At 38.5% G+C, this 27,971-nt stretch overlaps 1 protein-coding gene across 3 annotated transcripts in view; it reads left to right on the forward strand.

Moving 5' to 3' along the window:
- Positions 1 to 27,971, forward strand: part of GMDS (GDP-mannose 4,6-dehydratase) — a 623,719-nt gene that overhangs the window by 315,533 nt on the left and 280,215 nt on the right. For all 3 annotated transcript variants that reach the window (XM_042938088.1, XM_042938090.1, XM_042938089.1), the window contains one exon: positions 3,708 to 3,835. In XM_042938088.1, the coding sequence (XP_042794022.1) occupies positions 3,708 to 3,835 (128 nt within the window). The remainder of the gene's footprint in view (positions 1 to 3,707; positions 3,836 to 27,971) is intronic.

The following is a 27,971-nucleotide window of genomic DNA, read 5'->3' on the forward strand; positions in this document are numbered from 1 at the left end:
AGTATGGTACTGGCATAAAAACAGACACATAGACCAATGGAATAGAATAGAGACCCCAGAATTGGACCCACAAATGTATGGCCACTGATCTTTGACAAAACAGGAAAAGAATATCCAAGGGAAGAAAGTCTCTTTAGCAAATGGTGCTGGGAGAACTGGACAGCAACATGCAGAAGAATGAAACTAGACCACTTCCTTATATCATACACAAAAGTAAACTCAAAATGGATGAAAAGCCTAAATGTGAGACAGGAAACCATCAAAACCTTAGAGGAGAAAGCAGTCAACAACCTCTTTGACCTCAGCCACAGCAATTTCTTACTCAACACATCTCCAAAGGCAAGGGAATTAAAAGCAAAAAGGAACTATTGGGACCTCATCAAGATAAAACATTTCTGCACTTCACAGAAAACAATCAACAAAATTAAAAGGCAACCAACAGAATGGGAAAAGATATTTGCAAATGACATATCGGATAAAGGGTTAGTATCCAAAATTTATAAAGAACTTACTAAACTCAACACCGGAAAAGCAAATAATCCTGTGAAGAAATGGGCAGAAGACATGAATAGACACTTTTCCAGAAAAGACATCCAGATGGCCAACAGACACATGAAACGATGCTCAACATCACTCATCATCATGGAAATACAAATCAAAACCACAGAGATACCACCTCACACTGGTCAGAGTGGCTAAAATGAACAAATCAGGAAACCTCAGTTGCTGGCGAGGATGTGGAGAAACGGGAACCCTCTTGCACTGTTGGTGGGAATGCAAACTGGTGCAGCTGCTCTGGAAAACAGTGTGGAGATTCCTAAAAAAATTAAAAATAGAACTATCCTATGACCCAACAATAGCAGTACTAGGAATTTACCCAAGGGATACAGGAATGCTAATGCATCGGGGCACATGTACCCTAATGTTTAAAGCAGCACTTTAAACAATAGCCAAATCATGGAGAGAGCCTAAATGTCCATCAACTGATGAATGGATAAAGAAGATGGGGTTTATATACACAATGGAATACTACTTGGCAATGAGAAAGAATGAAATCATGCCATTTGCAATAACATGGGTGGGACTGGAAGGTATTATGGTGACTGAAATAAGTCAGTCAGAGGAGGACAAATATCATATGTTTTCACTCATATGTGGAACTTGAGAAACTTAACAGAAGACCATGGGGGAAGGCAGGGGGAAAAATAGATACAGAGAGAGAGGAAGGCAAACCACAAGAAATCTTAAATACAGAGAACAAACTGAAGGTGATGGGGGTGGGAGAGAGGAAAAATGGGTGATGGGCATTGAGCAGGGCACTCCACAGTTGGGATGTGCACTGGGTGTTGTATGTAAGCCAGTTTAACAATAAATCATATTTAAAAATTACATTTTGAGAACTACATATTCAAATAAACTTGACCATTATCCAAGACAACTTTTGGATGCAGATAAGGAAGGTTCCACATCTCCTAGCAAGACATTCTGTCCCGTCAAGGAGGGAACCTGGGCTTTATAATTTTACAGTCACTGATGTAAATCTGTTTTAAAATGGTCAGTTTGCATAGGTTCTTTGAATCTCAGTTTCTTCGCCTACAAAATGGGGGTAATGACAGTTCTTAGTTCTCGGGTTTGTCTGAAAACTAAATGAGTTTTTTCATCTAAAGAGCTCAGTGCGGTGCTAAAAGTGATAGCCATTGTTAGAGGTCTTGAGGTCATGATCATTGCAGGCTTGTGATAAGGATTTAAAGACAGGCCTGCTGGAAACCCCTGCACTGCCTTTGCATGTGCCTGGAGCACTGTCCTTGTCTCACAGCTAATTAGTTGCTTCATGACCTCATGAGGAGACTCCATGCAGGCTGCTTCTCTGGTGGGTGTTTCCTGACCACATCCAGCTACTGAGTTACCAGATTTGACTGTTTTTGTTCTTGCAAATCTGTCATCTCACTTCTGGCAGCACTGATTTGTCTATCTTACCCTCTCTCTACTACTTTGAGTAGCTGCTACTGCATCACTCCCAAGTTCCCCAGCTCAGTGCTTAGTGCTTGATAGGTACTCAGTTAATACTATTTGAAAGAATAAATAGGGAAGGACAGGACCTAGATGCATTGAACATGGTCACATGCTTCCATTTGACCCCTAAACATTTGCTTACTAGTAAAGAGAATAATCTGAACTATTTTTTGTTGGGAACTTTATTTAGTGATATGGCATCACTAGTTTATCTAGTATATTTGTAATGATAGTATAGTCCTGATATTAAAAGAAAAAGGCAGACATCAAGAAATCTACATTTAATTATAAATTTAATTTTATTTGTTACAAGTCAGTGGAGAATAAAAGATTGTTAATGGGTAGCAGATTGAGAAGGATTGCACCTATTTAATATTTCTTCATTTTGAAAGTCTGGTTTTTGAAGGAGCTCTGTTTTATAAACTGCCATGGAAAGTTGAAACTTTGGATTTATTAATGTACTCTATGAGCTGCTAAGAAAAACTGAAAATTTAGATTTCCATAGAAATCCCATTGTCATCTTTAATGATGGCATTGGTATAAATGCATATACCAAATTTTTGTAGTCAGTGATCTAGTATATGTTGGCACTTGCCCTGGGCCATGTTCTTGCCAAAATTTAGTAAACCTATTTAGAAAAATTCCCCTTATCACTGTGCCAGTTTCTCTAGAAACCAAAAGCTTTCATCATAACTAACCTCCCTGCTTAATCTGCAAAAGAACAAAGCTAAAGTTATTGAAATGTGACAAATTGTGATAGTAATCTATCTAAACTGTATGAAGCCATCATTGACTTTATGTGTATTATTACCTTGAGAATTTGGTGCTTTGTGCTAACCTTACCTAGAAACAGAGCCATGGGTAAAATCATCTCCAAAGTGTCTTTTATTTTGTCCTTCTCTATAATCTTTTAAAAAGTAGAACCTTTCATTAAGACCAGAGAACATAAAACAATTTCAGTTCTTTCTTCAATTCATGGCACCTTTCCTCCAATCATTTCAAAATATTTATGCAGAATTCAGGAGCCCATTTCTGTAGATAGCACTTAAGTGAATTTGGAAGGTGGCATTTCAGTAAGTATAGTAGAGAGAAACTTTTGAGTTGGAACTGTGTCATAATTTATAACTGGATAGGTTTGCAAGTTTCCAAAGAAGAATGATCACCACTTATTGGCAACCCAAATGCATTTCTTGTTTGTTTCCTGTAACTGGTTATAGCCTGTGAGCTACTCCTCTCCCTTTCCCCATGAGCTCCAAAATAGCTTTATTAATAGGAACATACGTTGTTTATGTTCTTAAAAAAAATCAGGGTGGTCTTAGATGTCTGTCTTCCATTCTGGCATTTCCCTTTGTACAACCCTTTTGAATTTTCTGTTTAAAAACTGGCATTCCAATAGCTTTTCTTTGGCCTAATGCCTGGGTCACATATTGCAGCAGCAAATTAGGAATGTTAAGACGTCCCCCAAAGAAAAATGTTTGTTATGAAAGTAGAGCTGATGTGACACATAGAATTAGAGCTTCTTAACTTATCTAAATGACAGTTAGTGATCATTTTCTTTCATTCTTATTTTAAAGGAGGGGGAATGGGGGAGAATGAAAGAAATGCCTAGAGGCTGAGATTGGATTTGGTTCACCAAACTGTTAAATGTCAAATGTACTATCTGATAATACATACATCATTTTATCTCTTTTTAGGAGCTAATTTTGTTACTAGAAAAATTAGCCGGTCAGTGGCTAAGATTTACCTTGGACAACTGGAATGTTTCAGCTTGGGAAATCTGGATGCCAAGCGAGATTGGGGCCATGCCAAGGACTATGTAGAGGTAGGAACTGACTCATTATGTTCTTAAAAATACCTGTATCAGTTGGTGTTTTCAATGCCAGGCCTCTGGTGGAAAAGCATGACCTAGAAGAAGTGGTAGCATATAAAATTTTGCTAATGCAGATATATTTACACTCACACTGCGTTCATTTTAAGGCTCCATGGTTCCATTTTACATGTAGATGACACTGAATGTTACTTGAATGTGGAAACCTTTCACAATTGTTCTTTCCATCATTAAAATGAAGGTGTCAGTCAGTTGTTCCGAGGATGGTTGAAAAATGTTTGAGTAGTATTCTTTCCTTCCTAAAGCCTCTATCTCCTCACTTTGTGTACCTTCTCCCTCCTGCCTACTCAAAAGCCATATAACTGTGAAAAAAAATTTAGGTATACAGGTACAGTTCTCAGAGCTTCAGGAAATACTCCCTAATTTCAGTTTGTATAATCTAAGACTTTCAGGTTTACATTATTCTACTAAAGTACTCTAAGAGTGAAATTCTTGCAGAGGTTTTGGTTTCTGCTGCTTGAGTGTCTGGTTATTACCCTACATACTTCTCAATGTGTGACTTTACACACCAATGAATTTTGTTTATTAAATAGAGATAGAGTTGTTAATAATGATAATATTGCATAATACTGGATATAGTTGAAGGGAAATTCAAATTCTCACTCTTGGGATTTATCTGCACATTAAATTCTGGTCTGAATTAGATGTGTTACATGTGTAAGTAGTGTGATTTTTCTTTAAGCAAATGGTTATATTTTACCTTTCCCTGATCAGTATCCTTTTAAATATACATGGCTCTTTCTGTGGCCAGACATGAAGGAGCATGTTGGTGACATTGTCTTTTTCCCTGGAGTCTGTTTGTCCTTGTTTAGGTGCTTACAGATTTCCTGTGCTCAGGAGACTATTTCTGTCCTTAATGATTCGTCTCTGGGAAACCGGATCTGGCTTCCTTGTTCATTGATGCGATTCAAAAAGAAACTTGAACGTTTACGAAAGAAAGCAAACAAGTAGTTTACTTGCTAACACAGAGATTAGTTTCAGGTGTTATTATTTTTGTTCATAACAATTAAAAATGGGTACTTGTACACCTAATACTGATTTATATTATGGATGAAGAACAGCTTTGATTTTAAATTTTGAACAGCATAACATTTAGATAATTTCGGTATGTTCTTTGAAGCTGTCATTACAAAGAGGCATTTTATGACAATAGACATTAGGTACATTCTAAGAACATTTCATTAAAAAATGTATAAGACCACCTTTTCAGAAATTTAAGAAGTAGGAGAAAGGAGATGTTAATAATAGAAGCTGAAACTCTGTTTTGTCTAATCTATATGGCCTTACCTACTTAAAAATATGAGGCAAGGTTCATAAAAATGATTTTTTTTTCAAAACTATCATTCTAGCTTTCTGCATATGCTTAGAGCAGTAGATAGCTGTATAGTTATCTTTCTTTATCCAAATTCTTGTTCTCCAAATTCAGAACCAAATAGATCAAATTTCATTCTATTTAACTTTATTTTTTTGCACCGGGGTAAAAAATGAAGTTTGTACTAGAACTCAGAAATAGATTTTGATAGAGAAACAGTATACCAAATCTTAATAATGTTTATTACCATTTATGTTTATTTTTCTCTTTGTATTTCTATATTTTCCATATATTTGAAATGAATATAAACTTTTCAATCAGAAAAAAATTTAATGACATTTTAAAAATAAGCCAAAAAGTGTTTTAGAAACTCATGACACTGTTAAATACATAAGTAATGAGTAAGTCTTTTGTGAGCTCAGTGGATCTGGAAGAAGGACCCTGGTATCATCTCATTCCCCAAATGCCAAGGCTAGCACTGGTCCTGGGTGTAGCTCAAACCTTGAAACAAAGGGGCCACATTTGTATTCATTTAAAATAAAAGCATTTTATAAACATTTTGGCTCAAAGACTTCAAAAAGGTCTTCCCAAATGCCATTTTGAAGATTCCTTGACAAAATGGTATCAGTACAGTGAACCAAAGCATCCACGCAAGAGTAAAATGTTCTGGCCTTTCAGGAAAAATGTAAAATTTTCAGATTTTATGGAGAAACAGACATACAATTAAGTCATTGTCATTGTCATTCAAGACCTGGCTTGTTCCACAGTACAAGTAGGTTTTGCTGAACCCTGGGGTTCAGACAGTAACACATGTTGATAATGCAAGAAGTATTATATAGTTCTCATTTATGGGTCCTGAAGGATGTCTCAATTTAAATTTCTTGATTTCTGAAAAAGTGCCATTATTAAGTAAGAATACGTAGTTTGCTATTTCCATTTTAAGAAGTGTTACCATCTCTTGCAATTCTAAACGTGTTAAAATGAGGTTACTTCACAGACTTACGACTAAAAGCAGATGTTGCTAAAATTAAAATCAACAAGCATAAGAATGAAAAAAGAGAAACATTGTATGTTTAAAGTGCATCTGCATCCTGGCGCTATAATCAGCTTTAGAATAAAGGAGCCTTGGCAAGTACAGATCAAACAAGTTATAATAGCATCTTATTTACACACGTTTTAATTATATAATCTTTCTCATTTATACACAAACATGTTGCACTGGTGAATCTTTAGATTAAGTGACTTACACTTTTTTACTTATGGATAAACTTCCATGATGAAGAGTAGAGAGCGTTTGACAGAGTATAGGGATCCTAGCTGTGTCAGTGATTTGTTCTTCAGTCTTAGGGCTTTATATCTCAGCTTACCCATCTGTGAAAAGGGCCTAATAACAACCCTGTAAAAAATTAGCATTAATGTGCTGTACATTCATGATTAGAATCTACCTCTGTCTTGTAAACATTTTTGCAAGAATTTATACAAAGCCACTTCCTGTTGCTGATTCAAGTTCATTAACATCCATTTATAGTCTTGTTTCCTAGATCAAAATGATTTAAAACTTAAACTGAGTGGGTAAGGGGTATTTCAACTTGAAGTGAAGAATATAAAAACTATATTAAATCATGCTGTACTTCAGAATAAATAAGTTATGTGCTTACATCTTTTCCAATAATCTTTATTATAAACATTTTAAACGTACAGGATTGTTGAATGAATTTTACCATTAACAGCCATATACCCACCACCCAGATCCTATAATTAACATCTACAATTGTTGCAACTTGAGAAAAAAAAAGTATTACTGTTTAAAAACTACTCTGTAGTGCTGATGGCTCAGAGCTCTAAATACTCAATTTACACAAATGCAGGTTGTCGAGAATTTGTACTTCTTACAGGATATAGTCAGTTGATAATTCAAACTTTTGAAATATTTTATCTTCTTAAATAATTATGTGACACCATCACACTCTTTTCATGCCTGCCTCCGTCCACATACATTGAACCATTGTATTTATGAGAACACATTCAAACAAATTCAAGATGTCAACACAGTACCAGTGGTGCCTGAAAGGAGAGGATCTCTAACTTCTCTAGGAGGCACTGTTCTTTCCACACACCTTCTGTTGACTACCTACCATGGTCATGGTTCTAGTTGCTGTAGATGACAGTCTTGTAAACTTTGTCTAAAGCCACATAAGCCTGCACAATGCTAAATTTCACAAATGTAAGCAGATGTCTTTATCATGGACTGGCTTCTCAAAACTTAGAATATATGAATGCACTACTGCCTATTAAGATTAATAAAGTGTTTCTCAAACTTATTTCACTTTGCTACCCTTTTAATAATTATATATATATATATATGTGTGTGTGTGTGTGTGTGTGTGTGTGTGTGTATATATATATATATATATATATATATATATATATATATAAACATTAACAGTGAAGAGTTGGAAAATGGCACTATATGTTTAAAATTAATGGTAACAGTTTGATTAATGAGGTCCCAGTGTGATCCTACCTTGATAAAACTAGCTAGGATACAACTTTAGCTGGAAAATATGGAATATGGAACGATGACCTAATTGATAAGCACTGGACTGGAAGTATCTTTAAGCTTTTATCAACTCACAAGAGGGTCCTTAGTCTTGGGATACATGGATAATCAGTGACCCAAGTCTGAACTTTTTCCAAGACTCAGCAAAACCATTTAAAAAATATCATGAGGTTTTACTACCAACAACTGACCATACAGATATTCCTGAAGAGTTCTCCTGTTCTCAAGGCAATCCGGGGCACATTCATATTATGGGGGGTAGGGCGGGATTTTTGAGACTCATCTGAATTTTAATATAATAGTCCCTCACACACGCCTCTTTCTTTTCTCCCTCCCTCCCTCCCTCCCTCCCTCCTTTCTTCCTTCCTGCCTTCCTTCCTTCCTTCCTTCCTTCCTTTTTCTTTCTTCCTCCTCCTCCTCCTCCTCCTCCTCCTTCTCCTCTTTTTCGGCAGGTAGCATATATTAATTTTAAAAAACTACTTTTAGAAATAAAAATAATAAAAATTGCCAAATGTTGGATGCTCATTATGGGTCAAAAACTTTATAGAGGACTTTACATACATTATCTTATATGAAACATACAACAATCCTTTATGGATGAAGGGACTGAGGGTTGGAGAGTTCAGGGTACGATTTGCCCAAAGCCATGGCCATCAGAGATGAATGAAGCCAGAACTCCAGCCCAGGCCTGATAACTAAGCCATGTTCATAACCACTAATTCTCACTGAAGTGAGGGGAGGAGAGACATAAGCAGTGGGGTCTGCCTAACTTTCCATTTCCCAGAGAGCCAAGACATTGAACTTCTCTCTCTTTTCTCTCTGTGCCATTTATAGTTCAAATGGAGGAGAAATATCTGGAAGAGAGTGTGTGGCTGAAACAGAGATGATCAGATCTTGCTGAACTCATTATATTGACCGTATTAGGCAAAGATGCGGAGGGTGTGTTTGGGGAAAATGGATAGTTAGATGTCCATCCCTCTCTGTTCATTGTCTTCTGCATGAGTTAATTTTTCTTACAGCTTCCAGTTCTCAGCTGATAAAAGAGACCAGGGGAAAGCCAGGGAGCCTCTGGCAGGGGGAGAAGTAGACTGTTGACAGAGCTGGGGAGGATTAACCAGTGTTTCCCCCTTGTTTCTAATTCATCTGTCAGTCTGCTGCTAGCATTTTGCATCCTGTGTTAATTCATACAAATCTGGAAAGAAAGTATGCCATTTAAACTTTCTGAGATTTTATTTAAGGGAAAGCTTACTAGTTGCAACATCAACAAATAGGGGTTTTTTTCTTTTTTATGTTCAGCGGAGTAGCTTGATTACTTGTTGTGTTTGAATTCTCAAAGTGTTCATGGTGCCAGAGTATTCTTTAGTAAGGCCTCACTAAACAAATGCAGAAAGTCATAGTTGCCTTATTTCCTCTGGCCAGGTCTTGTGTGGCTGGGGATGATATCACAGGAGTGAATGTGCCCCAAGATCCCCAGAACCTCTAGACTGTTTAAATTGCTACCTCAGTGAATGAAGACTACACCATCAAAGTTTCTAAGATGGATTATTCATCAAGTTTTCATCCACAGATAGTTTAGGAACAAGGAGGTGGATGCATTTTTAGATATTTTCAATTGTATTTTAAAAATCTAAAATTGAGCATCTGACATTAAATTGGAAAAAGTAGTTCTTGGCAAATGTGTATAAGTGTGTGAATGTGGAGGGAAAAAATGAAAATGAATATAGAAGGGAGTTGCATACTCAGGAGATACAGTGCCTGTGGAAATGGATTATGAAACTTTGTGTAAATGCCATTTAAGTTCTAATGGGTAGCAATTAACCACATTAAGGTGGAAGCTTGTACTCCACCCTTTACTCACTCTCATGATGCTAAGTGTCATTATACCACTGTGGAACATGAAACGATACCTTGTACCTAAGAAAGTCCTGGTTCTATTTCTGAGAACAGTCCTAGGGAAACAGTGTGAAAGCCCCTTCCTGTTCCTCTTAGATTATGACACTCATTGACTTACATGTAAAGTGTACTGTGAGATTCCACGAGCTTTCTGCTTCCACCGCCCGTCAGGCCTGCCCAGTCCCTTTGTGCTGGTCCTCATCCGGGCTGAGCTACCCTTCCTCATGCTCTCCTCTGTCCTTCCTGCTTCTCTCCTTTCACTGGCCTTCCACTTCACATCTGCTTCCACCCACAAATGAAAACTGGCTATTTAACTTTAATAACAAGGCTATTCGTGTGATATAGACATAATTGCCTCTTTTAAAATACGACATCATCTAAATTTGATGATGAATTTGCCTGTAGAAGGTATGTATCTTTAATATTAAATGCCTCATTTTTTATACTAGCACACTCTGGAAAGGACAGAAAGTATTTGCAATGAAGTTAGTCTTTCCTACTTTCATGTGACTCATGCCCAGGAATGCCAATAAATTAATATCTCTCATACACACACACACGCGCGCGCGCGCACACACACACACACACACACACACACACAGAAACAATCCTAATTTTTACACTCATTCTAAAGTACTGTTTGGTTTCATCCTAGTTTTCTGCTTTATTCACAGGGAATCATTTACTAAAATTATGTTTTGTCCTCACAGAGTCTGGCCCTGTGGCCCTTTCCTATAGCTTTCTCAGACCACTTGAGAGCCTCTTACTGCCCTCATGATCCCAGGCTCCAGGTTCCCAGTCTTGGCCTTATGGGGCCCTTTAATACAAGCGTGTTAATTTTGCCTTTATATCCAAAACCATAAAGCAAAAACCTGTTCCAAATAGAATATTCTGTAAGGCAAGGACATGGATTTTATTTTCTGCTTCTGTGTACCATGCTAGAAAATATCTCCTCTGCTTATTCTCTGCAGTGAATTGTCAAAAATTCTCCTTATCTTTTCTTTCTAGGGAAGGAAAAAATTTTGATCCCCTCTCTGAGTATTGGATCTTCTGCATTTGTGAGATCAGTTATTTCTTTTTCTACATATTGAGTTTAGTAAAATTGGGATACCTGATGGCTTTGTAGAGCAATTAGATCTGAACTCAAGGACAGTCTCTGTGGTAGATACCTTAATCTGTCCCACTGATGGTCTGGTTGCCCAGGGAAGCAATTGTGATACCAAGAGGCAGACACCTTTTTGGACTGTCTTGGGAATAGATGCTGTACAGGAATGAAATGTCTGCCACTTTGAGTTGCTAGTTAAATAGCTTTAAATGGGTTTGTTCCATGACTTTGTCCCATGTTCTTTACTCTCTGCCTTATTGTGGTTCAAGGATAATCAAAAGCCACTGTCCTCTTGGGATCAGATTTCCAAAAGGTTTTCCCATGTAGCTTTTACCATTGTTCGAGAAACTGGATGTATCACACATGCAGGCTAAATATGCCCTAAATGGATGAATTTGGGATACCATTAAGCAAAGATCCCCTTTTCATTTTAGGAAAGATAGACTGGGGCTTGAGCCAGGCCCAGTTAATTAACAAGTGCAGTTTTACAGAAGTAGAATTACTTAAAGGCAAAATTGAGAAACCTTTTGTAAAACTGTCTTTGCATTGTTGATTTGAGACTCCCATGGAAATAAATAGTAAAGTTCCTACAGAAAGAGATGAATTACTCCTTAGAATAGCTTCCCAGCTACCTCTCAAAGTTATGTAAAATATTTGAGATCACTTATGTTATGTTTTTTCATTATAAGGGGAATGGTTGGGTTTAACTCATTACTGTTTATTACTTCCTGAAGAATCTAAGTAAATTGAAATCTCTGAGAATAAAACCATTTCTCCACAAGCATAGGCTATGATGTGGTTAGTTGGCTAGTGCCAGTCTCTCTCCACGAAGCTCCTTGAAGGCAGGGACTGGCTATTATTCCTCTTTGTCGTAATTGTGCTTCCCAACATGCCTGGCACAGAATGGTAGATGCCCAAAAAATACTCTCCCAATTTGACCATTTCTTTATATGGTTTATAAAAATGAATATGTATATATGAAATGTGTTTTATCCCTCTCATTACTAAAAGATTATTTTCTAAACTTAGCATAAGACATTATCTACTGAATATGATTTTAACCATATTTTAGGTTTTAATCGTGATGGATTTACTTGATGCTAGCAAGTAATTTTCAAGCAATTTTCACTCTTGTTACATGCAGACCATAAAGGAAAACTGAATAGTGCCCATATGTTCTTGTACTATGATAAGTTTCCCAATTATCTGCAGATTCTACTATCATTAGACTTTATTCCTATTTGTAAAAGAAAGATATTTGAGCAGATGGAAGAAGTAGAATGAAAGACTGATATACTGGTCCTGATTTACCAAACAGAATTTTCATAATCACAAAAGTAGCATTGGCTTACAAGATTAAGTGCCCCTCTGCATGAGTGGTAACACTGACGTCTGCTCATTCAGAAACATCTTTCCTTGTGTGGTCCTCACTATATTTTGTCGTAGTTTTCAAGCCCGTCATTTGGTAGAGGATTCTTCTAGATAAAGCAGGATTTCTGTCACGAATTCTATTGTTTTTGGAAAACTTTCACTCCTCCTTGCCTTCCCCCTTCTTGTCCCCCCTCCCAGTCCCCAGTATCTCCTTCACCACCCACACCCACACACATGCACACATACACATAATAGGAGCAGGTAACTTTCTAATAATACGACTTTGTTTTTGTACATGTAAAAGTTAAAGATTCTTATATGGAGATCTCTGATAGCAGCTGTAGAAAACTGTAAACTGTGTAGCTAGCAGAAAAGAGAAGTATTCTGTGGTATCTTTTTAAGTGCTCCGAGTGTGTACTTTCATTTCCTCCGAGCAGATCCCTGTTCCCAGGTCCATCCTCCAGCTTCTGACTCACAAAGTGGAGTGGTGAGCTTCCGCCCCAGGGGCGATGGTGTGTGGGTTGCCTGGGTGGAGCCTGGAGGAGGCAGGTTGCATTCCAGGAAGGTGACCAAGGCCCTTGCCTCTTGGCCATTCTGTCACCACGTCCACACAATACAAATACTCATGCTGGGTGTGGCACTTGATTCTCTCTCCTTGCCAGTGCAAAGGCAAAGATCAGAATCCCCGAGGCTTCATGGCTTCATGTGTTTTTTCTTATAATATCTCCTTTAAGTCAAGAATTGCTTGCTGATTTTCACTGGATCTTAAATTTCAAGTTTGAAAACAAAATACAAAGAGCTTTCACCAGACTTTTTTTTTAACCCCCTGAAGGTTATCCTCTTATATTTGTGTAGTGCTTTATCATTTATATCTTTGGATTCAATTCTCCCAATAAATTTTAGTCAGGGATTAGGAGAGCAGGAATTGTTATTTGCATTTCCATATGAAAAATCTGGCTTGGAAAGGAGATGCCCAGGCCTTGTGTTGAACATGGCTCTTCAGCACAATCCCTTCATGTGATACAGCATGACATTTCTGGCTTGATTCTTGGTATATTGAGTCATTCTTGTGAGATTTTAAAGCCATTTTTTTTTTACCCCTCTAATAAGTATACCCCTCACTAGAAATTACAAATTAACTAGCATTTTTACCACTGGCCTTCTGTGGAAAAAAGAACACACAAAAGAGAAACTGAGATAGAAAGAAACTCTAAAACATTTGAAGAGCCAAAAATTAAAAGGCCAGGTCTTCTATTCTAAATGGGAGACTTCCTCTGCAGTATTAACTTAATAGTTGTACACTCATATAATTTTAAGAAGATATCAACTCTGTACAGGAAATACAGGTTTCACAGAAATCATTTCATTTGATCCTTATCTTCAAAAAAAACTGAATAAGTTTGAAGAAATGGGATAGGTAGTTTAAATTCCATCACCTTTTGTCAGTGACAGCTGAAAGCTTCATTGTAGTTAACTATCTGCTAGAGCCTTTGGGAAACCAAAGCATCATTGACTGGCTGGGCTAAATGAGTCATCTATTAAAATTATCCCTAATGAATTACTGGTTTGCTTGTTTAATTGCGCGTGATGTAGGGCTCTGAGATGTTAGAAGTCTAGTGAGACTCAAAGAAATTGTGTTGACTTCATTAAGCATGTCAGTAGGATCTTTCCTAACTCACCATGTGCAGACATTCCCTCTCCTCCTCCCTCCATCTTCCTTTCTTTCTCTCTCTTCCTCCCTCATTCCTTCCCTCTGTTCTATCCCTCTTTTTCTCCTCCTTCCCCTTCCTTTCCCCTCTGTCCTTCCACCCTTCCTGTCATCTCTCTCTCCCTCTTTCTTCCTCTCTCTCTGCAGGGGGGACCGAGGGAAGGGGAGGGGAACAGTATCAAGAAGTCTTACTTCTGAGCCTCTGTGATAGGGCTAACAGTGTCTTGAGTATTAACCACCTGGCTTTGCTCAATGAAAACCCTTTTAAAGCATGACAGACTACTAGTGGTATGCCCTGTTTCACTTGATGTGTGCTGGGCACTATGTGAACAGCATTATACTGTGGCTAGGTGGCTGGTGGGCTTCCTCTGTTTTTCCTACAGCTGTGTTTTTCATATAAACTGGAGTAGCAAAAACATCAGGATGAGAAAAAACTAAATTACATGAAAACCATGATTATCACACAAGTTTGTGTTAAAAAAATAATTAATGACAGTTGTTGCATCGGGAAGAATTTTAAGATCTTTAGGTACAGCTTATGTTCCATCTTTGTAGCATGTTTGAGAGGTAGCTAGGCAGTCTGCTCATTTCTTCTCAAAATTCTGCTCTGCCTTGGGGTCACTCTGAGCTGCCTCTTTTTTATTACTCTCCTCCCCAGCTGCTTATCCACAAGGATTGACCATTTCCCCTGTAGTCCTGTCACCCTTTATTTACAACCCTTTGAATCGCTGCTGCCAGAGCCCTTGTCCCAAGTTAGCTGGGCAGCCTTCTCACAGACACAAAACTTTCCACATCTGATCACCATGCTGACCTTGTTTCATAGCCCCGAGTGCCCTCAGAGTACCTGAAACATAGGACGTGCTCAGTGGGTGTTTATGGAATGAATACCCCAGAATGAATGGACCTCAAACCAGATTAGCTTCATCTATTCATTTAATTTAAAAACTGAAGCAACTTTATTTATCCTCCTATCCTTTGCCCTCATCTAGTAGGTGAAGCAGTTCATTATTCAGAGATATTCACTGATAGATAGATTGAGATAAAACAGTTCAGAGTCTGAACATAACTCCAGTCTTTCATGGTCTTCCCACTATAGCATCTGTCAGATCATGTGACCAACACAAGGGCTACATTATGCATTTTATCATCACTGTGAAGACTCATCATCTAGGTGGTCCATGCACCAGTTAGGGATTACACTCAGTTACAAGTGACAGCTTACTAGGGATCACTGTTTATTTACCACCAGAAGTCCAGAGGCAGGGGCAAGCCACTTACACAATTCATAGATGCCAGGCCCAAATATCTGATCATGACTCCACAGTGGCAGCAGTCCCAGCTGTCCTGCGCAAATCCCCTAAGGACTGTGTCAAGGAAGAGAAGGCTGCAAATCTCTGGGTGACCAGCCCTAGCATTCTGTTAGCCAGAGCCATGGCCCGTGGCCACCGTGCTCAGTAAGGAAGATCATGAGGCCAGGTTTGTAGTCTCTCAGACTCTCTTCCTGGTTGAAGACCAGAGACTGGGTGCTGCAGGAGACACCTGCCTGTGTTCAACTGTGCTCTTGCAAATGGCATGGTTCTGAACTGGCCAGAGTGGGTGAGGGACAGAAAGAGACGCCCTGCCTCACCCCAAAAGCTTGTGTTGAGTGCTGTACCACATTTGGACTTCATGTGTTTGTAAACAACCACATTAAATTGGATGTTCAAGAAGCCAGAGTGTAGACTACAGTTACTTTAAACTCTGTATTTAAAGGCTTATTTTTTAAATAGTTTTTGTGATAATTCACAGATGCTCAGTCTAACACAAATCATACTCTATTGGCTTCCAGAATTTTGCAGTAGTACCTATTTAAAGATTGCTAGTAGCTTATATCCACCATCAAGAAAACCATTCAGATCTGTGGTATAGATCTACTGTGCTATTCCCTCCCCAACCCCTTCCACTTACTGGTATGGATGGGAACGTAATGCAAAACCGTGCTTGTCTTATTTACATAAATCTCCCTGTTAGCTTTCCGTTTTACCATATCTGCATTTTTGTGTTTGACCTATTAGTGCTTTTTTGGTTTTATAAAGAAAAAAAAAAGTGCTTCCCTCAGCAGAACCATCTGGCTTCGTTTCCTGTTCCTCAGCAACTCTATGTGTATTCTAACAAGGCCAGCCCTGTGGTTTTCCGAGTGGTGCTGTTACACTGGTGGTCTTAGAATTCAACAGGAGTGATGGAAAAGTTACACTATAGGCTTCTTTCAAGTCTAAAGTTTCCAAGGTGAAAAAAATGCATATTATTGTCATTTTGATATAGCATTATTTTTTTCTGTTCCTGAAATATAGTCTTTTAAAATGCATTACACCCTTCTATTCTTTGAGGAAGAAAATGCTTCTCAAATGTCTTTTAGATAATGGGCTACCAAATTTGCATATCAGCAAATTGAGGTGAATGAAAATATAATTGGGACATGCTTATAATATGCAAGTTTTTTTGAAAAGTCAGTTAACAGTAACTAGGTTTTTTTTTCTTAAATTGTGATATAATTCAAACATAACATTACAGTTGATACTTGAACAGCATAGGTTGGGAACTGTGTAGGTCCACTTATATATAGATTTTTAAAAAAATAAATACAGTATAGCACTGTAAATGTATTTTCCTTATGATTTTCTTATTGACGTCTTCTTTTCTCTAGCTTAGTTTATTATAAGAATACAGTAGGGGCGCCTGGGTGGCGCAGTCGGTTGAGCGTCCGACTTCAGCCAGGTCATGATCTCGCGGTCCGTGAGTTCGAGCCCCGCGTCGGGCTCTGGGCTGATGGCTCAGAGCCTGGAGCCTGTTTCCGATTCTGTGTCTCCCTCTCTCTGCCCCTCCCCCGTTCATGCTCTGTCTGTCTCTCTCTGTCCCAAAAATAAATAAAAAATGTTGAAAAAAAAAAAAAAAAAAAAAAGAATACAGTAGATAATACATAGACAAAATATGTGTTAATCCACTGTGTATGTTATTGGTAAGACTCTGGCTAATAGTAAGCTATCAGTAGCTAAATTTTGAGGGAGTCAAAAGTTAATAGATGGATCTTTGTGCAGGGGTGTCAGTGCCCCTAACCCCTGCATTTTTCAAGGATCATCTGTATATTAGTGTCAGGTAAAAGCATAATTTTTCAGTCTTTATATATATTGCAAATTGATCAGGACAGTAGTCTAGTTAACACTCATTACCATACATAGTTACCATTTTTTTTCTTTTGGTGAGAACTTTTAAGATGTACTCTCTTAGCAACTTTGAAATTTACAATACAGTATTAGAACTATAATCACTATCCTGTACATTACAACCCATGACTTACTTGTAAGTAAGTTATGATGGAACTTTATTCCTTTTGACCACTTTCACCCATTTCACCTGCCCCCAACTCATGCCTCTGGCAGCCACCAATCTGTTCTCTGTATCTGTGAGCTCAGTTTTTTGTTTTTGTTTTTGTTTAGATTCTACATATAAGTGGGATCATACAGTATTTGACTTTCTCTTTCTGATTATTTCATGTAGCATAATGCCCTCAAGTTCCATCCATGTTGTCACAAATGGCAAGATTTCCTCCTTTTCTCAATGGCTAAATAATATTTGTATGTTTTTGTATAACAGGTATTTTCTTAAAGGATCAAATAATTAAAGGACCAAGTAACAATAAATAAGAGGAAGCCAGTTTTGTAACTGAAAGATTCTCTATACTCTCTTTTTTGTGTGACAGAAGATAACATAAATCTGCTTTTGACAGGTGATTTGTTAATGCTGCTTTGGCCTTTTAGTGCGCTTAGAGATCATCTGGGAATTGGATCTGTTCCCAGACAGGCATGTGTATAAGGAAGTGAAACTCTGTATTTTTTTTTTATTAAAAAAATGTTTTTAAGTTTGTTTGTTTTTTTTTTTTTTTTTTTTTTTTTTTAAATTTTTTTTTTTAACATTTATTCATTTTTGAGACAGAGAGAGACAGAGCATGAACAGGGGAGGGGCAGAGAGAGAGGGAGACACAGAATCTGAAACAGGCTCCAGGCTCTGAGCTGTCAGCACAGAGCCGGACGCGGGGCTCAAACTCACCGACCGCGAGATCGTGACCTGAGCCGAAGTCGGACGCTCAACCGACCAAGCCACCCAGGCGCCCCAAAATGTTTTTAAGTTTATTTGTTTATTTTGAGAGGGACAGAGTAAGTGGGGGAGGGTTAGAGAGAGAGGAAGACAGAGAATCCCAAGCAAGCTCTGCACTACCTACATAGAGCCTGATGTGGGGCTCGAAGCCATGAAACCATGAGATCATGACCTGAGCCGAAAACAAGAGTCGGACACTTAACCAACTGAGCCACCCAGGCACCCCTAAACTCTGTATTTTTATGTTGTAATATTCCACAGATTTTTTAAAAAATTTCTCACCAAGGGCAAATATGCCCTTATTTTCTTTTCTGAAATGCTTCTTTTAAATATAACATCATTGTTTTTAGACACAAATTAAAAGGCTTTTTTTGAGAGTCAAAAGGTTTTTATTTGTGTATGTGATACTTACCTGTGTTCCTGCCTTCCATCCATCCATCTATCTTTTCATTCTTCCATCCATCCATATCACGTGGCAACTCAGATACACCATCTATAGAGAGAAGAAGATCCTCGTGGTATTTTTTTCTCCTTCTTTGTTTTCTTTCTTAACTTTCTTTCTTTCTTTTTTTAATAGGTATCATTTTCATCAACCAGTAGGCATTACATTTGGGGACAAATTTTACTACATAAGATATTAAAATTAGAGTGCTTAACCTAATGTTTATACAAAGGAAGGAGAAAAAAATTATCTCCAGAATTATTTAATTAGGTCACTTATTTTTGGTGATGAAGGATGATGAATGCTAACAGAAAAGGACTATGAGATCTCTGATTCTTCTGTGAAGTTTAAAAACTATAACCTCCCACTTGCTGTTTTTTATGAAGGAAGACACTGAAAGAAACTCTGCACTAGGGGTTACAGTTATTTGTGGTGTTTTTCCTCCTGTATTTGTCTTCGATCCCTCCAAGACCTTGATTAGCCTGAATGCTGCTTGAAGGTGTGCAAAGTTGAAGGGAATGTTCATTTTTAATTTTAAGAGGAAGAGAAAAAGTTAAAAATTAAAGCTAATAAAAGTTAATGAGGAACATTAAAATCCTTTAATGGTTCAATTTATATTGCAAGTCAGAATGGTTAACACTACTATTGTATACATGTTGGCAACATCCTTTCTCTGCTGTAATTCTTTTCCCTGGAATATGAGCCAATGAAAGATGGAAGGCATATCATACTTTCATGATCTCTGCTCATTCTTTTCACAAACTCCACACTTTTTTTTTAATGGGAGGAAGAACTGGGACAAAGAAATTGAAATGTAAAGGTCTGCTTTGGGTTTTCTCTCTCTCTCTCTCTCTCTCTCTCTCTCTCTCTTTCTCTCTTCGCCATTTTCCCCCTTATTTGACAGATTACTGAATAAAACATAGTTATCAGCAGAGTGACCACTTCTAACTGTCTCTTTGTGCTTAAAAATTTATTTTGGGATGGGAAGCATTCCCCAAACCCAGAGGGTACACTTAATATGCCAGTTTTCATTTGAGAAGAATTACTTTTCAGTTGTAGGTGTTCTGGGATGTAGCCTGACTCAACATCCAGTATTAATGGACCAAAGATAGAACAGCTGAACTTTCTGACTGGCCTTCTTTGGGAGACATTAGCATGTCCCTAGAGACAGTTTCCCTAGCTCTAGTTACTCGGATCAGTATGTAGGGAAAGCTTATTACTTTTAGAAACATTACTCTTGGATGGCCCTGTCTGTTACTAGGATCAAATATATGGTACGCATTGCTGTTTTCTTTGTGTTGGAAGTGAACTAGAGCCTCACTGTATCCCCAACTGCAGAATCCAGACTATGGGAATCCATTCCATATCAGACCACCTTGAAAGAGGTACTTCGGCTACTAGGATGAATAAAAAAGCCAGACCATCCTCATGTAGAAATCATTGCAACAGTCACAGATGCTGTAGAACAATTCTAAGTAATGGTTAATGAAGTGAACCTTTTGTGATTAAATTATAATCAATTGCCCTTGCTCCAGAGTTATCAGTGATTTTTCTTAAAAACACATTACCACATTTTGTATAGCATTTTTTAAAAGTTAATCCTCCACTCATCCAGGAGAATACTTCTATCATACATTTTCTAGAGGGCGTTTACCTCATGAGCTGGTTTTATTAGAATTAAATATATGCTGTGGAACTTACCTCCATTTAGAACATGAAATCTTGCTTGTTTTCTTGCCTCCTGTTTTCTTGGCTTGAGAACTTCTTGTAGTAAAGACAGTTGACTGTATGGCTTGACACAAAAAACCCTGTTCCATGCCTGCTCTGCTGGTGGTCCTTAGACTGTGCTGCTATTTGCTAGCTGTGGGGCTGCAAACCCATCACTTTTTCACTCTGAGTCTTAATTTTCTCCTCTTCAGAGTGAGGGAGCTGGGGTCCTACACAGTGTAAGATTCATAATCTGAGAATATGATTTTAGCATAATAAACACTTTTTCCATGAAAGTCTTATTTGCCATCTAGTATAAAATTTGTTTTGTTTTCAGTGATACAGAATATACTTTCATGTTTTGACATTGTAAAACTCCTAAGTGAAACAAATCATTTATATAGCCTGATGTCATGTATTTTTTTTCCAGTTTTTGCCACTTAATCCGGACTAATTTAAAATTTCTTTTTTCATGCCATGATAAAAGATGCTATAGAATATCACTGTGAGTCATTTAATTTTAGGAAATTTAAAATTTTCTAGTAGCCACATTTTAAAACATAAAAAGAACCAGGTGAACTTAATTTTAATATTTAACCCAATGTATCCAAACTATTCCTTTTTGTGTTACTAAGTTTTTACAGTCTATGCAACAATGTGTTTTATACTTTACAGCAAATCTCAACTCAAATTAGCCACATTCCAAGTCATATTTCAAACTAGCTCCTACGGTAGTGAACACTTTAATGAAATTCTGTATATTTGTAGATTTAGAATTTGCTTCATTTATACACAGAGTTGCATACTTTAAAACTAGTTTTTTAAGTTTATTTTGAGAGAGAGAGAGAGTATGAGCAGGGGAGGGGCAGAGAGAGGGAGAGAGAGGGAGAGGCAGAGTATGAGCAGGGGAGAGGCAGAGAGAGAGAGAGAGAAAGAGAGAGAGAGAGAGAGAGAGAGAGAGAGAGAGAGAGAGAGAGAGAAAACCAGAATTGTAAGCAGGCTCCACACCATCAGCACAGAGCCCAACATGAGACTCCCAACTCACAAGCTATGACATTATAACCAGAGCCAGATGCTTGCTTAACCGACTGAAACACCCAGGCGCCCCTACAGAGTTGTATACTTCAAAACCAGCATTCATACATGTAGTTGTGGAATCCTAGAGAAGGACATCTATGAGAAAAGAAACCGTAGATGCTTGTATGATGCCATTTTTTAGATAAGCAATTTGTCATTTTTCTGTGTAGTGATACGTGATTTGACATCAGTGGCCTTCCCTCTGTCCCACTAGTAATTTTGGGGGACCACAGCCTGGTAGTCTCTGCACGCTCAAGGGGGCAGGCAGAAGACTTTCTTCACAGTTTTTTTTTTCCCAGAGTGAGATTTTTTATGGAGATTTTGAAGGGCTGTAGCTAGCGCCATTCACAAATGGACATCTTCAATCATCTGAAATGCAGATTACCCTTGGGAAAAACAGCCACACAAGAATCACTGTGAGACTGGGGGTACCAGTTAAAAGGAAAGCAGCTCAGTCAAGCCTTAGACTTTGCAATCCAGAGAATTCTACAATTTTTAAAGTAAAGGAGCTTAGAAAGCCTATAGTTGTTGACATAGGATTAACCATAAGAACAGAGTAAGTATTTATCTTTGGATGTTTGATTTAGACTAGATAGAGTCATTGTAACTGTTCTTTTAGACAGATGATTCAGAGGTAGGCAGAATCTCAGTTGTCAAATGAAATTCTGGACTAACTTAATTAAGTGCTTTAACTTCATACTAAGAATCAATTTAATTTTGGAGAACAGTTTAGCTGTACCTTTCTCTATGATTTGTTCCATTTAAAGACTGCCAAACTTCACTAATTACAAAAACCCAAAAGTCTTTGTTTAAAAGGAACTTCATCAAGTCTCATGGTGTGTGCTTTTTATTCTTAGGGACAGCAATACAAATAAATTAAACATTTATAACTTTACCGGTATGACTGATAGCCTGAGGTTTCAGGCGAATCCTCCAATCTTTCTGTTTATATAGCATCTTCTTTTCCAAGGATCTCAAACTACCTTTCTGAACAAGTTGGTATAGGTTTCCTAATTACAAACATGTGGATGCTTTAACACCCCTGGGGGCTAGAATAGCTGCCTCTAGAGTCAGCCCTGAGTCTGGGGCAAAACTGTGATATTTAGCCCAGGTCTCCTGATTCTTAGATTTCTGCTCTCATGTTTAGTTATGAAAAAGTATGAAGAGAAAGGGTAATAGAGACCATTCCAATATTTGTCCAACTGTGTATGAGCAAATAGCCACAGCAAAGTCCAATTTTACATCTCTAATTTTAGTCTTTGAGCTAAGAAGTAAACAATTCATGCTTTAGATTGCCAAGAGTCTGTTTGAAGGTCTGAGTGAAGATCAGAAGAAGTAAATCAAGAAGAGAAAAGAACTGTGGCTGAACAAAGGGATTTACTTTCCATGACCCCTTTGTTCTTTTCTGGATAGTTCTGTTAGCTGGATGACGTTAAAATGATACAATCTTCATTGAGTTTATATCACAAACCAAAATTTTTGATTCCAATTAGTATTTTTTATCAAAAAAAATTCAGAACAAAATTGGGCAATACTCAAAAACTGCTTGTCAAAGAGAAATCTTAGGTAAAGCCTTTAAGTGAAAGCTGTAAGAAAGGAATGAACAAAAAATGGTATAGCTCACTTATGATCAGGTATTATCTCTAATAATCTCTAATATCTCAGGGCACCTGGGTGGCTCAGTCGGTTAAGCATCTGACTTTGGCTCAGGTCATGATCTTGTGGTTTGTCAGTTCAAGCCCCACGTTGGACTCTGTGCTGACAGCTCAGAGCCTGGAACCTGCTTCAGATTCTGTGTCTCCTCCTCTCTCTGCCTGTCTCATGCTCATGCTCTGTTTCTCTCTGACTCTGAATAATAAATAAACGTTAAATTTTTTTTAAATCTCTAATATCTCTAATAAGCATGCAGCATGTTATTTATAACCCCCTATTAATGTAAACTTTTTTTGTGTGTGTTTTTGTAAAATGTATGTTCCCATGGAGACCAAACTGGCTCACAGGGAAAAACGTTTCTGTGTTAGTTCTTGCACAACTTTGCTTTGTTACAGTGAACAAATCACTTATATTTTCTTTATGAAATTATTGGCCTATTCATCTGAGAAAATAAATACACTATGTCCTATAAGAAAAGGGTGCACCTATTTCAGTTAAAAGACCCCCTTGAAGATAGAACATTCCTAGGCGTGCTCATATTACTTCCCTTATTTCATCACTGAACTGGCCCAAATTAGGTATCTGGTCTTTGATTTCTTTTTTTTTTTTTTTTTTTTTTTTTTTTTGAGAGAGAGGGTGCAAGTGAGTGAGGTACAGAGAGAGAGGGAGGCAGAGAGAGAGAGAGAGAAGCGGGACTCATCTGAGTTTTTTTTGCCTGAAGTGGGGCTCAAGATCATGACCTGAGCCAAAGTCAGATGGGTAAACAGCTGAGCCACCCAGGGACCCTGGTCTTTGATTTCTTACACAAAACTTCTTTATAAATACTTTTAGAGAGTTATCTCTACTCATAGGTCACAATTACTGCTTTATACCAGGTTTGTTTAAATTCCACTAAAATTCTTCTCTCAAATTGGTCCTGTGTGGCCTTTGATTTGTAAGAATTCACCCACTGGTTTATCATCTTCTCCCTCTGCATCGTATGGAGCTTTAAAATATCTGAGGGGGTGGGAGGAGTTAAAGTTAATGCAGATGCACACACAGACACACAAATGCACACTCACACCCATGCATGTATGTCCATCTTCTCCTAGAAGCCAAGAATCAAATGGGGGAGAAACTACATATGTGAAAGCAGGAAATGATATTAGGGGTGAGATTGCAGGTACAAACATATGAACATATTACCCTCACCCTTCATCTTCCTGTTCATACATTGACAAAGAAAATGATGGATCCTGGCAGCACTTGACTAATAGCTCTTCTGTGTGCCTGAGCGCTCACCCTCTGTCGCCAGGCACAGGGGCAAGTGCCATTCCACTCCTGCCCCCTTGCAGCATCTGGAGCCGCCATGCTTGGGCAGCCCCTGCAGCAGGTCCTCTGACCCTTCCTGCTGTCTCAGTGTCACTGAGCATATGATGGCTGGTGAGAAGTACCTTGCAAGCTGTGGTGTAGGTCACCTTGGCCCTGCGGAGAACAGGGAGTACTCTTCAAAGAGCCCTTTTGCCCCACCGGTTCCTTGTGATTAGGAGGCAGCTCCCGAGGGACAGAGCCCTGCCCACCTCCTCTCCAGCACAGAATGCTTTGAGATCTGCAGGAGCCCACCCTGCCCTGCGCTGGTGTGCAGACCTGGGTCCCCTACATTAAATAGGTTTTGTGAATGTACAGCATTTCTCAGCCAGGGCTTTCTAACCTCTCAACCTCGAAATCTCTTTGAGAAACTAGAGTATAATAGAGATGTAAAGAGAGTTTAATTTCCAAAACCAGTGAATAGATGTATTCAGATAACTTTCACTTAAGGTTAAAAAAAGGAAAGTCTATAAAAATTAGAGTATGCTGGCTTCAGTGACACAACAGCTGCATCTCATTGTGCATTTATTCACGTCAACCCTGGTTATTGAATTTGCAGCAATTAATGTTTTGGTGTAGCCTAAATAGCCTCGGAAGTTCAGGGATGCTGTGGATTTCCAAATGTGGTGTCTCTCTCCATGCTCGGAACTTGTCTGCTAACTCCTGGCACACCACACCTCAAAGTAGGTGACTGACACTTGCAGGAATGGCAGACTGACCACCCACAAGATGGTTCCTCTACATATGCGCATTGTTATGAAAAGCCAGCTCTGAAATTTGATAGCACTTTGTAAGGTCTCTAATGTGCTGGTGACCTAACAATTGTGTTTAGCGGCTTAAACCTCAAGTCTAATCACAAAGCAACAGTTATATTAATCCTTGTCACAAGCATCACTCATTCAGTAGTTTTAAGTAAAGATTATTGTATGTTTAGGAACAGCCTTTATATGTGGCTCTGTGAAGAAAGAGTCAATACTATGGTATGGTGGGTGGCTCACATTTGCAGCCACCTGGGCATTCCTTCTCAGAGACTTCTGTTTCTGTACACATGTTCACAGACACCCTTTAGGGTCATGCTCACCCACCAGTGCCCATGGATGCATTATCAGTGCTAGGGACAGGTACACAGGTGAACGCTGATAACTTTGTTCCTGTCCCTCTCGTAGCACTCTCCCCGTGTCTTCAGCACCAGGAATGCCCATGTCTAATGAGTTAAGAGCTTTACCAACATGTCCTCTGCTCCTCACAGCAGCCGTGCAGAATAAGTGTTTTTCTCCCCATTTGCCAGTGGATAAAAGGAGGCTCAGCTTGGTTATACCCAGAGCATATGTGTATAGCAGCTGTGATGGACTTTGAATATACTTTTTCCACTTTTGTAGGCCATGCCACTCCCCTTCTTCTTTTTTTGTAACCCACTTTTCCTACCATTATATCCCTTTAGAGAACTTAACTTTGCCTATAATGATTTTTGACACTTCTCTTGTGTCATCCATATATTCCTGGTGACACCAGGCCAGGACCACGTGCACAGACTTTCTCCCTCCAGGAGCAGGGAGGGCTTCTCAGTATTCAAAGATCCTGTGGTAGACGCCCCTACTGTGTGCTTGGCATTATGCTAGGCCAAACAAAGGTGTAGAGAAGCATTAGCTGGACTTTCATCTGCGCATGCTCGTGTCACACTTGGGGGTCACCGTGCAGATACAACTGTGCTCAAGCAGATAGCAGTGAGCTCAGCACATTGTCAAGGCTTCAGCCAGGAAAGGGCATTACGGATAGCCTTCCCATGACAGAAACAAATTCATTAGTTAAATTTACTAACTCTTCTAACTTTGTTTAATCAAAAAACTGTAACTTCTTTTTGGCTTATTTTGTCTGTCAAAAAAAAAAAAAAAAAGCATAGGAAATCTGACATTACTTAATCAGCCAAAAGATCTTTGGTGTTGCTAAGTAGGAGGTACATTCTGGAGAATGTTCCCCCAGCTAGGAAGGAGAGGCTTGGCTGGGCCACTGCTCCCTACATGCAAATGAGAGCCTTGATTAACACTGATGCCCCACTGGGAATTGTCCTTTTCCCAGAGATAAGGCCAAGGCTTCCTATCCTGCTGCAATCAGCCCACTATTTCAGGACCATTTTCTCTCATCCATGATTGCATTTATTTTGTTATGTACAATTTTAAGTTATTTAAATCATTTTTTTAATGGCTTTCTCAGAGGCCATTCTCTTCTGAACCGTTTGTCCTGCAGCCCTCGGAAGTCTGGAGGGCCTGTGCTGACATCACGTGTTCTACATTCAACAGCACTTTTCTGTTCTGAGCTTGCCCTCCTCCCCAAAGCTGAAATAAATCAAAGTTGGTTGAGACTCAGTCGCAATAAATCAAGACCTGTCCAGAACTGGAGCCTGCCCAGTCAAAATGTCATAGCTTGGCTTTCACTGAGGATTAATTAAAGGCCTGATATAAAGCCCAGATGTGCTTTAGGAGAGTAGCAAGCTGCCTGGTGGCTGCGTCTCCCCAGGTTTCTGCCCACCCAAGAATATGCTGGAGGAGGACGGGAAAGGCATCCAAGGTTGGGAGGGCACAAAGGGGGAGGGAAGCTCCCATGAACCCATCTGAGTGGACTTTATCTAATTTGGAGGAAATAGAATAAGCTGTCCAACAAGGGAAAATTGTATCAATGTCAGGCTATGTGTATACAGTATTTAAATGGAAGGAAAATATAATAGCTCAGAAATTGTATTTTAATTGAGGAGACAAAATGAACCAAGTAAAGGAGCTTTTGTTATAAAAAATATATATAATAAAATTAATGCCTCCTTCTTTGTAAATTTTTTTACAAAAAAGCTGTGCCGGTAAAACACTTTTGAGGTGCTTTTATTCACAGAAAGCTGAGTTAGACAAGGATAGCTTTGGATTAGCGTTCACTCCCAGTTTTTTCTTTAGTTCTGCATGCTTCCACATAGCCATCCAAAAAAGGACAGTTGATTAAATTCCCACAGAACATGTCTATATGAAAGTGATTATGTAAGATGGACTAATTCTCCATATGTACCAACAAAATATTGCATTTGAAATAGAAAACAAGATATAACTTATAATTTAAAACCTTACACAGTAGCCATGTTTTTGTACGACTTTAATATTTACCACTGTAGAAATTCGATTCTGAAACTGGATAAAAAGAGGGACACCATCTGAGCCCCTAGGTGGCTCAGTTAAGCATCTGAGTCTTGATTTCAGCTCAGGTCATGATCCCAGGGTCATGGGATCGAGCCTCATGTTGAGCTCAGTGCTGACAGCATGGAGCCTGCTTGGGATTCTCTCTCTCTCTCTGCCCCTCCCTGGCTGGCTCGCTCTCTCTCTCTCTCTCTCTCTCTCTCTCAAAATAAATAAACCAAAAAAAATTTTTTTGTATTAAAAGTTTGATAATACATCAACAGTCTTTTCCTGTGGTAATACATATACTGAATATCTGAAAATCAGCTGTTTAGAAACTTCATAAACAAAAGAGTGAATCTCCTGATTGCTATACAGTGTATAGTGGATAATTGGTGCTAATAACTGGAATACTTTCATAGGGAAAAATAAGGCTCTTTGTGACTAGGAGAGCTTGCTATTTTGTATGTTTTATGTTTACATGAACATTAAGCTTTTATCAATAGAAAGTTCAGCTTTTCACAGAGTGATAGATTTCCTCACAATGTTAATATTGATGTTCACATTCTGGATATGAAACTTTTGTTTCTTATGAACTTCAATAACTAAATG

The sequence above is a fragment of the Panthera leo genome, chromosome B2 (genome assembly GCF_018350215.1).
Source record: "Panthera leo isolate Ple1 chromosome B2, P.leo_Ple1_pat1.1, whole genome shotgun sequence".
In the NCBI taxonomy this organism is placed as follows: Eukaryota; Metazoa; Chordata; class Mammalia; order Carnivora; family Felidae; genus Panthera; species Panthera leo.